General features: G+C 44.4%; 1 protein-coding gene across 1 annotated transcript; it reads left to right on the top strand.

The window, feature by feature from the left end:
* Window positions 1-797: 797 nt before the first annotated feature.
* On the top strand, window positions 798-14,029 carry LOC306714703 (type II inositol 3,4-bisphosphate 4-phosphatase-like). The gene is made up of 26 exons (XM_079184813.1): window positions 798-864; window positions 1,290-1,580; window positions 1,863-1,921; window positions 2,071-2,152; window positions 2,717-2,896; window positions 3,066-3,113; window positions 3,201-3,310; window positions 3,475-3,594; window positions 6,409-6,488; window positions 7,711-7,792; window positions 7,880-7,949; window positions 8,470-8,617; window positions 8,949-9,079; window positions 9,394-9,501; window positions 9,593-9,701; window positions 10,088-10,253; window positions 10,463-10,636; window positions 10,813-10,957; window positions 11,042-11,244; window positions 11,320-11,443; window positions 11,546-11,663; window positions 11,756-11,896; window positions 11,986-12,071; window positions 12,169-12,266; window positions 12,927-13,081; window positions 13,749-14,029. The coding sequence occupies exons 2-26, from the start codon at window positions 1,478-1,480 to the stop codon at window positions 13,867-13,869; spliced, it is 2,961 nt and encodes a 986-aa protein (XP_079040939.1). The 5' UTR covers window positions 798-864; window positions 1,290-1,477; the 3' UTR covers window positions 13,870-14,029.
* Window positions 14,030-14,418: the final 389 nt, after the last annotated feature.

Genomic DNA, 14,418 nt, shown 5'->3' with positions numbered 1-14,418 from the left:
AACATATATTATATATATGTGTTGTAATATGTAATATGTTATATTATGTTACGTAATGTTGTGTTACGTTACGTTGCGTTAAGTTACAATGCGTTACGATGCGTTGTGTTAGGTTTGGTTAGGTTAGGTTATGTTATATTGTGTTATGTTATATTGTGTTATGTTTGGTTAACTTGTTTGAATTGTTTTGTATTATATTTTATATTATATTATATTAACTTTTTTATTTAATTCTAAGTTTTACATATCATGCAAGACCGCATTCAACAGATTATCAGCAACATTTACTTGAGGTGACGAAAGTGAAAACTCTATGTTGTATTGTGTAGCGTTATGTTGCGTTGTTATGTTATGTTGTGTTACATGTCTATTTCTATTCAATTTTACGTTTTAATTTTACCGCGTAAAGACACTTAAGAGGCTTTAAATGTAAAGTAAAGTAAGCTCCATAAAAATAATAATTAATAAATGTATGTTTGTGTGTTGAGGAAGTATTTAGATATTTTACTTAAGTAAAATTAGAATTTCTACAATGCAAAAATACTCTGTAACAACAAGTAAAAGTACTCATGATGCAGAATGTCCCATTTCAAAATAATGTATAATATTATTATTATTTTTACACTATGGTAATGCTACCGAAATAAATCGTTTTATCTAAAGGTTTGTGTGATATTCAGCGCTCTCTAAAGTAGTGCAGTCGTCTCTCTCGCGACATCTTGTGGATCTTCATGAGCAGCGCAACCGAGAGGACGCAACTCTCGCGAGACTTGAGCGGTCCAAAGCTCATCCGCTGTGGTTTACTACCAACAACAAACAGCTGAAAAGTAGGTTTCAGTCTCAGAAACTCTCCTAAATGTTCCGGTGAGTGATGTCGATGAACCTAATGTTATGTTATAGTGTTAGAACGTGTACACTTTGTTTAACACGAAGCCGGTTGGTTCAGATAAACGTACTTTATGGAGAAGTTTACCATCGTGTGAACCGAGTAAGGTCAACGGTTGTAAGATAGAAACTGTCGTAAAAAGTAACGTTACTTTACGTTACTGTTTAATATATATATTTACATAGAATAAGTTGGATGTGTTGATTCATTTTTTACATACATATATATGTATTTGTGTATATGTGTATAAATATGTATGTATGTGTATTTATATGTACCTATATGTATATTTACATGTATATGTCTATATACATATATGTATGTTTGCATGTATATATAAGTATATTTGTGTGTATATATGAATATGTATGTATGTTTTTTTTATTTCTATGTATTTGTTAAGGTTGTGATGAAGATCAGATCCTGATGATGAAGATGAAGATCATCAGATGATGATGATGATGATGAAGAAGATGACAGCAGACAGTTGATGTGCTCTGATGAAGATGATGATGATCAGATGATGATGATGATGATGAAGATCAGATGATGAAGAAGATGACAGCAGACGGTTGATGTGCTCTGAGGAAGATGAAGCTGAGGGTGAACCACAGCCAGCTGCTGTTTCTGTCCAGACAAACATCTGGAAACTTCCAGAAAGAAGGAACGCTGCGAGTAGGACGACGGGAGACGGGTGAGACGCACTCCTCTCTTCTTCTCTCTTCTTCTCTCTCTGTCCCCTCCGTCTGCAGTCGGCTGCCTTGCTCCGCGGCTCCTCGGCAGCAGTCCTCTCCTTCTATTTCCATCCTGACTCACTCTGACTTCACTTCCTGTAACGTACCGTGTGACACACAGCAGAAGAAGAAGAAGCTTCTGAATGCTTCAATGAAGGCAGCGTAAACAAATACAAGTAGACTAACAGATACACTCTCCTCCTCCTCTTCCTCCTCCTCCTCCTCCTCCTCCTCTGTGTCAGATCTCTGTGAGAAGTTCTGTCGTCTGAGAGGAAACCTGTTCTTCATCCTGAAGAAACCGGTGAGACTCTTCTTCTGTGGTTTTGTGTAGACACTACAGGTGTAATAATGAACTAATAGATCTCAACATGAAACTGTATGTGTGTTTATGTGTGTTTATGTGTATTTGTGTGTATTTGTATGTGTTTGTGTGTATTTGTATGTGTTCAGGGTGGTAAACTGGAGGAGGTGCTGCTGTTGGAGAGATGTGAAGTGAAGAAGCTTCCAGACGATGACAGACGACTGTCTGTCAGTGAGTAACTCGTTCTACTCCGTTAAAGCTTCATAACGAACGTCACATTTATCCACAACGTCACCACGATGTGTTCACTGTAATCTGTGACGAGGACAATATTTAGAATACTCCTCTGGTTGTATAGAAGTCTATGAGAAAATGACTCTACTTCTCTCTTGATTTATTACCTCAGTAAACATTGTAAACATGAGTTTATGGTCTCAATCTCTAGTTTCAAGTCTTCTTCAATACAGCATGATGTTCATTCAGTAAATGATGGTCCATTTAGAGTCAAACAGACCATAAAGCAGGGGATGCTGTAGGGGCGGGGCTACACAGTGATTGACAGGTCTCTACGTCGCTCCTCCTCAGTCCTAATATGGTCACTTCCTGTTCACTGGTTGCAAAAAAACAAGATGGCGACGGCCAAATCGCTGAACTCGAGGCTTCAAAACATCAGTCTACAAACTGACGAGTGACATCACGACGACTACGTTATAGCTTTAGTCCGACGTTCGAAGCTTCTTTGCAGCGACGTCCATAACTGAAGCAGCGTCTTTTTTAACCGCGCGTCTCCTTCAGTGTTTCCGGGCGGTGACCCCGTCGTCCTCCTGGAGTCCGGCGGCTCTGAGGACTGTTTGTCGTGGCTCGCCGTCCTGAGAGACGCCAACGGAGACGCGCTGAAGCGACACATCGCACGCCTCCGCCGGCTCATCAGCAGCCACGGCGGCGGGGGGGAAGAACACCTGGACGACACTGGAGGTTTGATATTCATACACACAATACATCTATTATCAAAGCACCAAGAAGCCCTCTTTCTGGAGACTAATACCACCACATGGACCACATGGACACCACAGTTCATTTATTATTAATGTGAAAAACACAGTTTTCACCGTGTGTTGGTGTAATGCTGCTTTGTGACCACAAGGTGGAGCCACATCTGCTGCTAAAGTCTCTCCACTGCACCTGAGTGTCGGTATGTGACACACACACACACACACACACACACACACACACACACACACACATGTTTCATCATGCTCTCTCTCTCTCTCTCTCTCAGAGTGTAGAGGTGCGCTCGCTGTGGCAGCCAGCAGAGTCACGGTACAAGTGTGTGTGATCGACACACACACTCACACAGTCAGGAAGTACTGCTGCTGCCAGATAGTGGAGGTACACACACACACACACACACACACACACACACACACACACACACACACACACACACACTTACTGGCTTTAAAACGCAGCCTGATAAGCATGTTTCAAAGTCCTCACAAAGCGTGTGTGTGTGTGTGTGTGTGTGTGTGTGTGTGTGTGTGTGTGTGTGTCAGGGATCGGATGACAGCGTGTTCCTGACATCAGTGTGTTTCCGTGGTGACTACCCTCTCTACCGCCACAGCAGGATCAAAGTCACCGTTTACCACCGAGAGGAGCCGACAACACACACCACAGTAAGTGTGTGTGTGTGTGTGTGTGTGTGTGTGTGTGTGTGTGTGTCTATACTATAATGCTGCGTTCACACCAAAACGTGAAGCAAATTGTTGGCGTGAAAATGGCATCAAAGCATCGACCAATCACATTGCAGAGGCTCTGAAAACAAGACGGCAAACTTTATTTGTTCCTTTCAACCTCGACAAACGCGGCGCAGACCAGACCCGCTGCTTCCTTTCTTACCTTTCACAATAAAAGCCCCGGACATGTGGTGAATATTTCACTTTTTTTGTGTTGTTTATTCGTCTCGCTGCTGGTGTGTGAAGGCCTTTAGATGGTGGAACGGTTCTAAAGAGAAGCTCCAGAGAGGAACCATTACACCAGAGAAGGGTTCTCTGTAGAACCCCTCGTATTGGGCTCAAGGTAGAACCCTCTGAACCTTAATAAAAGGGTTCTACCTGAAACACAGTGTTCTCCTATGAGGACATGCTGAAGAACCCAATGTGGTTCTAGTCAGAGCTTTTATTTCTCAGAGCGTGTAAGAGGATTAGTGCAAAGGATGTGTAATACCAGCGGTGGTAGCACACACACACACACACACACACAGAGTGAACATCGAGGGCAGCCTCAGAGAGAGAAAGTGAGATTTTTGATATTTCCATTTTTGGCCGTTTTGCTTTCTGCCAAACTCGACCCCGACCGGCCCGACAGGCGCTTCGCTAATCTGCATATTTCCCATGATGCCAATGGTTTATTTTAATCCTGTCGAGGGAGGAGGAGGAGGAGGAGGTGATGGAGGGAGCAGAGAGATATTCATCTGGTGTGTTTCAGTCTTTTCAGCTGAGGGACGAAGACTGAAGCAGGATTTTCATTTGATGGATTCATTTGTCCGTTTTTCCTGCTCTTCTTCATCTTCTTCTTCTTCTTCTTCTTCTCTTTTATTTCTGCTGTCACACAGTTATTCGACTCTTTTATGCAGTTTCAGCGGTGCGTTCAGGTGCAGATGGTGAACTCTGCGTTAGGTGGTGCGTTCAGTGTTGGAGGTGTTTTGTTGCTCTGCAGCTACTCTGATTACTTCTAGTTGTGAACGAGTTACTTCACTCTGAAACATCAGCTCTGCATCAAACTTCAGCTTTTAGATTAAAGTAATAAAAGAGCAGGAAGTAAACAGGAAGGAAGAGGTTTTTAGGTTTTTCTTTCATCTGTGGGGATGCAGAGCGGGATGATGTCGTGCACCAAATGTTTCTGTCCACCAGGAGGGAGCAGTTCCTCTGCTGGACAGGTAGGGAGGTGCACACCCACACACACACACACACACACACACACACACACACTGTAATGTTCTGTATTGTTGGAGTGCAGTTTGTATTCATGTGTGTGTGTCTAGGTTTGATGAGGATTAGCACTTAATCTTAAAAGCCTGTTGTTTATATGAAGATCTCACAGATTAGCTCAGTGTGTGTGTGTGTGTGTGTGTGTGTGTGTGTGTGTGTGTGTGTGTGTGTGTGTGTGCGTGTGTGTTGTTTAAACCTTCAGCTGCAAACGAGGAAATGTGGAAACGTGTGTGTTGTTGGAGCCTCAGCTTCCTGTTGGTTTCCTTCTGTCTGTCTTAGTCTCTGTGGTTCTGTTTCCTAGCAGACGTTAGCAACACAACAAACAACAAATGTGAATAAAATAAGAAATAACGCGACGATGTACAAGTAAAGAAATGAAGAAACAAAGTGCTTTTACTGTACGTTTGTTCTTCAGCTACATTCTTAATGCAGGACTTTCAGACTTTCATATTTCTACTCATTAAAAACGTCTTCCTGCGTCGGATCGATGATTAAATCTGTTTATAAAGTTGCTCAAACAACAAAGATGTTTCCATCATTTCCTGTATTTTATAAACTCAGAGAACTTCAACAGGAAGTGAATAAATACCTATTGTTCTCTTTTCTTTGATCATTTTTACATTATTAGCATCACGTGGCAGTAAATCATGAGTCCGTTCTCCGTCTGCAGCAGTCATGTTCAGTGTTGTTGTCATGATTAACACCGACGTGTTTGTGTGACTTCTGTGTTTTAAAGTCTTTAAATGAGACAAAATATCTTTTATCTTCATCAGCAGCTGAGTGTCACTTCCTGTTCATGCTTAAAAAAAGCTCCATTTGTGTCATTTAACATCAATAGAAGAAACATTAGAAACATTAGAATTAAAGAGACTTTATCACTAAAATATCAAAGACAAGAACATCTGACTTCAGTTTATAGTATTATACGTGTGTGTGTGTGTGTGTGTGTGTGTGTGTGTGTGTGTGTGTGTGTGTGTGTGTGTGTGTGTGTGTGTGTGTGTGTGTGTGTTATTTGAGTGCTTTTCACTCGTCAAGGTAATCCTCTGATTATCGCTTAGCAACGAGTTGCTGAGGGGGATTTTTGGTCCACGGCCATGACCTCGATGTGTGTGTGTGTGTGTGTGTGTGTGTGTGTGTGTGTGTCAGACAGAATGGGTCATTTATTAATGAATTGATATTGCAGCTCTTTACATAACGTGATATAATTTAGGTGTTGATGTATCGCAATATCCTGACAGGTGTGTCTATTGTGTCTAAATAATATAAATAACCTCAATAAAAAGCACTAAACATTAAGTATTGAACCTTCACAGAGACATGTATCTGATTGAGCTCAGATGATGAACTTTCTTGTATATTAACAGTAAGATTCTGTATTTATTATTGCAGCCCGTGTTGAGTCCCTCCATGAACTGGGCTCAGGCTGCACAGGAGCAGGAAAGGTTCCAACATACTGAAATATCACATCGTTAACTCTTTGTTCATCTTGTTCTCTCTCAGAGCAGCTTTCTGGGTTTCACCTCCTTCTCCATCGGAGATCTGCTCCGGTCCAAAGAGCCTCACGTCTCCCTGAGTCTCAGGTAAACACTCTACATCATCATAATGAACATCTAACACCCTCCAGTAACAACAGCTCTAAACACGCTTCAACTCCTCAGAAAACCTCCTTTGATCTCACTTTGAGGCTTCTTTCTGTAAGTGAGATGAATTCATGTCTCTTCACTGAGGTGTCCGAGACGTCACCTGATTGGCTGTTGCTTGGATACCTGTAGCCAGATGAGGAAGTGAGAGGGGTCGCGTGCGTGTGTGTGTGTGTGTGGCTCCGCCTCTGTAGAGAGCAGAAAGACACTTCCTGTTTTAATATCACAACACCTTCAGAGAGCGTGAGACGCCAGGTGATGTGCAGTAGGTGATGTGCAGTAGGTGATGTGCAGTAGGTGATGTGCAGTAGGTGATGTGCAGTAGGTAGGTGTGTGTGTGGTAGGTGTGCTGACACGTTACGCTCAGGTGTGTCTGCTTACTGATGCCTCTGGCTGGCACAGGTTGGCTGAGTGACAGAGCTTTGTGCTGCAGTTAACTGTTAGCGTCGTCTCTCTGGTTTCTTCATGGCTTGTTAATTATCTTTGATGACAACAAATGAGCAAGTTGGCTGAGCAAGATGTCTTCAGTGAGTTAGATTTGTCTTCTTGTCTACTCAGCTGTTTATAACAAGTCTTCAGCTTGATCATTTAGTGATCTTGTGTGTTGTTGATTTGTCTTGTTGAGGGTCTTATTTCTAGTTAACTGTCAGTTATCTTGTTTCTAGTTAGCTTTGTCTTACTAGGTTAGTCATCTTCTCTCCAGTTAGCTCTGTCTCGCTTGTTGTTTTCTTACTAGTTAGCTTTGTTGTACTAGTCATCTTGTTATTTAGGACGTTTTTAGTTTTAGGAAGTCTTTTGAGTTGTTGCTAGTTAGTTTTGTTTTGCTAGTTATTTTGTTGCTAGTTAGTTGTTTCTTGCTAGTTATTTTGTTGCTAGTTAGCTGTTTCTTGCTTGTTGTTTTGTTGCTAGTTAGCTGTTTCTTGCTAGTTATTTTGTTGCTAGTTAGCTGTTTCTTGCTTGTTATTTTGTTGCTAGTTAGTTGTTTCTTGCTTGTTATTTTGTTGCTAGTTAGTTGTTTCTTCATTGTTAAGGTTTACGATCTTTGTCATACTCATACATTTATTCTCTGAGGCTTGTCTTTCTTCTCATATATTCAGTAGCTAGTTACATTTTCTATAGCTAGTTACATTTTCTTTCTTTCTTCCTTCCTCTCTTAAATCAGGACGATGGACGGCGTGAACGAGGCCGGGGAGGTGAAGGTGTCCCGTCTGCAGATGGAGGGAGAAACTCCTCCTGATCACAAGGTTTTTATTCTGGTTGTAACTTGTGTAACGTAGAGGTGTCACCGCTTTCTTTGTGTTGATCTTTGCACCACGTCTCTCTCTCGCCAGTGTCCGGCCCTGTGCGACAGTCTTCACAGCTCATTCCACGACAAAGAAAACAGTCCGATGATGAGAGCGGGTCAGAAATTATGAGTTTTAACAATTTAGGAACTATTTTGTTGCTAGTCAGTTTAGTCTTGCTAGTTATTCTGTTGTTAGTTAGTTTTGTCTTGCTAGTTACTCTGTTGTTAGTTAGTTTTGTCTTGCTAGTTACTCTGTTGCTAGTTAGTTTTGTTAGTTATTCTGTTGATAGTTAGCTTTGTCTTGCTAGTTACTCTGTTGCTAGTTAGTTTTGTTAGTTATTCTGTTGATAGTTAGCTTTGTTTTGCTAGTTATTTGGTTTCTTGTTAGCTTTGCCTTGCTAATTATTTTGTTGCTAGTTAGCTTTTTGTCTTGCTAGTTAGTTTTGTTTTGCTAATTATTCTTTTGCTAGTTAGCTTTGTCTTGCTAGCTATTTTTACAATTTAGGAACTTTGAATGTGTTCAGAGTGATTTTGACATTGTCTGTGTATATATATATATATATATATATATATATACATATATATATACACACTTATACTTTTTGTGTGTGTGTGTGTGTGTGCGCGCGTGCGCAGTGTTGTGTGCTCAGGTGTGTAAGGTGTACCGGTTTCAGACGGAGGATCAAAGATGGCTGCTGGTCCGGGAGCAGATGTCAGAGACGCCGCTCTCTTTCTCTTTACCCAAACAGCTACTGAGCGCGCTCATACAGAGCCACACCAGCAGGTGTGTGTTTGTATTCTCTCAGTATTAAAGTCATGCGACGCGTCTCTATTCAAAGGGTTACCTGCAGGAACTGACACCCTTTAACTAAACTTTATCAACAGAAAATCCAGAGAAGAAGGTAAAATGTTGCATTTAAGAATGAAATAATGTTTGTTTTGAGGCTTTTGATCTACGAGCTCATTAACTCAACAACGTTTATGGAAACTCATCTTTAAGATTTTTAATTTATTGTCTTAATTTGCACTTGATGCTTTATATTTATATATCAGCTTTAATCATTCAGAGTCATTCGTAAATCTCAAACAAGCCCGTATTTATTTCCCTCCTTCAGGGTCCAGGAAGTGAAGGAGCTCGGTGACCTTTCACCCCACTGGGACGGGGTCCGCCACGACGTCATCGAGCACTGTGACCACCTGATTGGCTGTTATCAGGAAACGCTCGCTGAGCTCGACAAACTCTCAGGTGTGAAATTAACTAAAGGAGCCGAAATCAGCCTTTAAAGGAATAGTTTGACATTTTCGGCGGAGATTATCACGTATTCACATTCACCATTATCGTGTTTGTACGATAAATATGAAGCTGGAGCCAGCAGCCACTTAGCTTAGCTTAGCTTAGCATAAAGACTGCAAGCAGAGGGAAACAAAAGCACCAGCTCCTCTAACGCTCTCTGGTTCACAGTGGTGGAAAGTAACTAAGTACATTTACCTTTATCTAATCCAAATGTATTTATAAAATGTATTTATATGATTTCATTGTTTTCTTCTTCTATCAAACAGCCTCGTCGTGTTTTAAGTCGAGCAGCAGTAAATCAGACAAACACCTTCAGTTTGTTCCAACAAACCTGCACTCACAGAGGATGGAGGTCACCGGTCCAGACCGCACAGGTCCACTCAGAGCTCATCATCATCATTGTTATTATTATTATTATTATTATTATTATTAATAATAATAATCCAATAAACTCTCTCTCTCTAGGTGTGTGGTATGAGGTCATAACAGTCGGGGCTCCAGCTGATCACCACCAGGCCTTCAAACACGGAGGACTGAAGAAGCTGCTCAGTAAACATACCAACCACACAGACAGGTGTGTGTGTGTGTGTGTGTGTGTGTGTGTGTGTGTGTGTGTGTGTGTGTGTGTGTGTGTGTGTGTGTGTGTGTGTGTGTGTGTGTGTGTGTGTGTGTGTGTGTGTGTGTGTGTGTGTGTGTGTGTGTGTGTGTGTGTGTGTGTGTGTGGATTAATCTCTGTAATCTCTGTCTGGATTAGTGCATCCGTTCGTTTCTTTTCACTTTCCCATAATGCAACAGGCTTTAAATCTGAAAAACATCTCTTATGATATGAAAATACTGAATTAATTGAATAATAAAACTTGTGCGTTTGGTGGATCGGCACATTTTGTCGTTTTGTCTACTGTTAGCAAATGTTGCTAATGGCGCACGGCTAAAATTGTCCGGCTGTCTTCCTCTCTCCAGCTCCGTCTCTTACTCCCGGGACGAGAGCTCCAGAGCGAGGGAGCTGCTGGCCAGCGTGGCCCAGCTGCAGCCTCTGGTCTTCGGGCTCGCTGAGGAGCTGCTGTCCGTCTCTCTGGAGCTGAGCGCCGCGCGGCTGCAGCTGGTCCTGGACGGCCTGACTCAACAGGTGAGGGGGGGGGGGCCTGACGAGCTGCAAGAGGAGGAGGAGAGGAGAGAAGAGAGGAGGAGAGGAGAGAAGAGAGCAGGAGAGGAGGAGGAGAGGAGAGAAGAGAGGAGGAGAGGAGAGGAGAGGCTGGAAGTAGAGGGTTTAAAGGCTTGGAGGTTCAGAGGGTTGATAATCTCTCGTTCTCTCTTGAATCGTTCCTTCTCGCTCAGACGGAGCAGTTCGTTCACGCGCTCAAAGACGAGCTGGTGAAGAGCGCCCTGCTGACGATCCACGGCCAGCGTTCACCCGACGGCGGCCACGTCCACAGCAACAGGCTGCTCTGTGACGACACGCCGACCAATCAGGAGGGGCGACGGGACACGGAGTACGACGAGGAGGAATGGGCAAGTGTGTGTGTGTGTGTGTGAGAGATCGTCACTCGTTTCTTATTGTGTAGTGCTTGTTTTTATGTATGTGTGTGTGTGTGTGTGTGTGTGTGTGTGTGTGTGTGTGTGTGTGTGTGTGTGTGTGTGTGTGTGTGTGTGTGTGTGTGTGTGTGTGTGTGTGTGTGTGTGTGTAGGACAGGGCGTGGGCCAACGTCGCCATGAGCCTGAACTGCATCGTCGCCATGGTGGACCGGCTGCAGGGCCGGGAGGACCGCCCCCTGGAGGTGATGTCATCAGAGCAGCAGGAAGCCACGGGGGACACAAACTCTCAGAACACCGGTGGGACGCTCTGTTTGCCGTTCAGACTGCGACGCTAAACTAAAGCAGGGAAATTTAAACGATGATCTTGTCTCTCTCCTCCAGCCTCCTCTTCCTCCTCCTCCTCCTCCTCCTGGCAGGAGCAGCTGCTCCCCCTGGTGGTCACTCTGAGGGATTGCGTGCGTGAGGCGGTGGGGAAGGCCCGAGCCGCCATGACCTTCGTGGTCCTGCAGGGGGCGGCGGCCACGACCGTGGCCCAGGGACCGGCACACGTCGTCCAACGACGCCACGCCGTCTTCAGCCAGGCGGTGAGACAATCACGAAGCAACTACACAGAGCTCAGTAACGGCTCGTCTTATCTTAACGTATCTTCGTCTCTCCAGCTCTCTGCTGTGGTGTGTGGTTTCATGTTGAAGCTCTACGGAGGTCTGGAGGATCACGACTTCCTGCTGCAGCTTCACTCGGTCGGACTCCTGGTTCAGTTTGAATGCCTGCTCAGCACCTACGGTACACACACACACACACACACACACACACACACACACACACACTAACCTGATACACATGCTGCATATCTTCTAACATGGTGTGTGTGTGTGTGTGTGTCAGGTGACGAGGTGGGGATGCTGGAGGACATGGAGGTGGGCGTGGCCGACCTGAGCAGAGTCGCGTTCACCGTCACCGAGGCGAAAAGTGACGACCTACTGCCGACGCTCCGCGGAGCATGGTGGGCTAACACACACACACACACACATAAACACACACACACACACACACACACAATGCACCCTCAGCTCAGTGTGTGTTCGCCTCCTTCAGGGCCGGTCTGGTCGTCGAGGTCCCGTTGCCCTCAGAGACCTTCTGGTCGCTGCCGCAGGAAGTGAGAGACGGACGTTTGATACGAGTTCATCCGGTTCTCTTCAACATCGGAATCAACCAGCAGCAGAGTCTGGCTGAGAGGTGAACACACACTTAATACACGTATTCATATATATATATAAAATCCTGAGTTTTCAGTGTGTACTCATGTGTGTTGTTGTGTGTTTGAGGTTTGGTGACAGCTCGCTGCAGGAGAGAGTGAACCAGCAGAGCAGTGAGCGTCTCAGAGCGTACTGCAGCGCGCTGCCTCAAACGGGTACGAGTCTCTTTCCTCTCCGCTCTTTTATCTGTTGATCGTCTTTGAGACTAGAAACCACGATCGGGTCTGAACCGGAGTGTCTTGTCTCTCTCAGCTGGTACCCGGTCTCTGTCGGACCTGCTGTCCTCTCTGGATCACAGCGTGGAATCCAAGAAGAGGAAGAACGTCGGGGTTCTGTGGATCGCTGCCATGGTGAGACGCTCGACAGTCAAGTCTGGAAGGTTTACTTTCTAGACTAAGATAAGACGAGACCGAGAGTAAGACCAAGAATGAGACAAGACTAGCAAAGACTAAGACTAAGAATGAGACTAAAACAGGATTAAGACAGAGACAAGACTAAGATACGACGAGAACGAGACTAAGACTAAGATGAGACAAAGAATAAGACAAGACAGGGACTAAGAACGAGATTTAGGCCAAGAACAAGACTAAGACTAGTAAGGACTAAGTATGAGACTAAAACAAAGATTAAGACCAAGACTAACACAAGACTAAGATAAGAGTAAGAACATGACCCAGACTAAGAACGCCACTGAGACGAGACTAGAGACTAAAATAAGATTAAGACCAAGAAACTATGATGCTACTACTAAAACCAAGACTAAGATTAAGAAAAGATGAGGACCAAAGACCTTATTGTTCCTCAGACGGGAGATTCAGGTGATGTAGCAGCACAAGGAGAGAAATAAATAACAAGTTATATAAAACTAGAAGAAGACCGAAAACAGAGCAAAAACATGAGAATATTTGACTCGCACTCAACAGGAGACACAACTTCAATGTTAATTGTGTGTGTGTGTGTGTCTGTGTGTGTGTGTGTGTGTGCGTGTGTGTGTGTGTGTGTGTGTTCAGGTGTGCCGTGAGGTGAACGGCGTGCGCCTGACGAGCTGCAAGAGTGCGAAGGACCGCACGGCGATGTCGGTGACGCTGGAGCAGTGTGTGTTGCTGAGAGAGCGACACTCGCTCGGCCGGCAGCACTTCAGCGTCGCACTCGACTGCATGAGGAGGTTCGTTTAACACGCACACATCCACTTCCTCCTTTCCTTTCCTCCGTCGTCTCCTTTACTTCCTCCTTTGTGTTTCTTTTTTTCCCCTCTTTATTTTATGTGGTGTTCACATTTTCTTTCTTTTCTTTCGGGATCTTTATCATCCGTTGTTCTTTATTTTCTTCTCTTCGTCTCCCTTCATCACACACACACACACACACACACACACACACACACACACACACACACACACACACACACACACACACACACACACACACACACACACACACACACACACACACACACACTCCTCCTCCAGGTCTCGTCTGTCCTGGGGGCAGATGCTCGGCTGTTACGCCCAGTCAGGAGTCACTGTCTGTGGGTTGGACCCGGGGGAGCGCCCCCCCGGCCTCCAGGGCTCGTGGCTCCCGCCGTGTTTTGCGCCCGAAGCCCCCAGACGCCACCTGTACCCGGTGGCCTTCCTCCTGGTGTCCTCTCACCTCCTGGTGCTCTGGCTCATCCTCAGCCTGGTTATACTGCTGGCCAAGTACCAGTAGACCTGCATGGACTGGGAGCACTGGGCACCAAGTGGACTACGCGGATGGTTGTTGTTTTATCACTGAACAAGACAGTTTCCCAGTGTGTGTTTATATATGTGTGTGTGTGTGTGTGTGTGTGTGCACAGGGACGGGTGCAGGATGGAGAACGTGCAGAAGAACATCGGCAGCAGGAAGTTCGCCTTCAGCGGCGTTCAGCTGCTCACTTTCCCCAAACTGTACCGACCTCCAGACGGCAGCTTCGGATGAGCACACTTTACACTTTACTCTCTGTACAGATTTGTGTTTTGTATCATGAAGTTTGTGTAAATGTATTTTTTTAATGTTGTAATGACTCTCTGTAACGTTCACTGAACACGTTTCTGATATAAATGAATACTTGATTTATTTCTGACAAACATCAAATGAATTAAACCAAATGTTCAGTGAAACATGACGTGATGGTGTCTGATTAAACACATTAAGAATATGCACCATATAAAGCTCTAATTCATGTACTTCAGTAGAGTACATCTCAGAGGGAAATGTACTTTCTACTCCTATAATGGAGTATTTTTTGACTGCGTTATTTGCACTTTTTCTACTTCTGTTTCTGGTCGGTTTGTAATGTTTTGGCTGCAGTTTCTCTTCCGAGCCGCCAGGTGGTGCTGCTCGGCCTCACAGCGCACACAGAGATACGTCAAGTCAGACGCATTCATAACGGAAATGAAATGCTCTTCAAAATAAAAAGGTAACGGCTGTCATTTGTGGAGTTTAACTCATCGGCGTGTTTGAAATACGCGAGCTTTTATTAAGTAA

The sequence above is a fragment of the Pholis gunnellus genome, assembly GCF_910591455.1.
Source record: "Pholis gunnellus genome assembly, chromosome: 23".
Taxonomy (NCBI): domain Eukaryota; kingdom Metazoa; phylum Chordata; class Actinopteri; order Perciformes; family Pholidae; genus Pholis; species Pholis gunnellus.
The sequence above is the reverse complement of the archived record's forward strand: the minus strand, read 5'-3'. Positions and strand labels throughout refer to the sequence as shown.

Excerpts from the sequence above, each read along its gene's own strand:
- LOC306714703 (XM_079184813.1), top strand. The coding sequence starts at position 1,478 with ATGAAGCTGAGGGTGAACCACAGCCAGCTGCTGTTTCTGTCCAGACAA. Across the intron at positions 1,581-1,862 it reads AGTAGGACGACGGGAGACGG|ATCTCTGTGAGAAGTTCTGT; the intron begins GTGAGACGCACT and ends CCTCTGTGTCAG. Across the intron at positions 8,618-8,948 it reads ATACAGAGCCACACCAGCAG|GGTCCAGGAAGTGAAGGAGC; the intron begins GTGTGTGTTTGT and ends TCCCTCCTTCAG.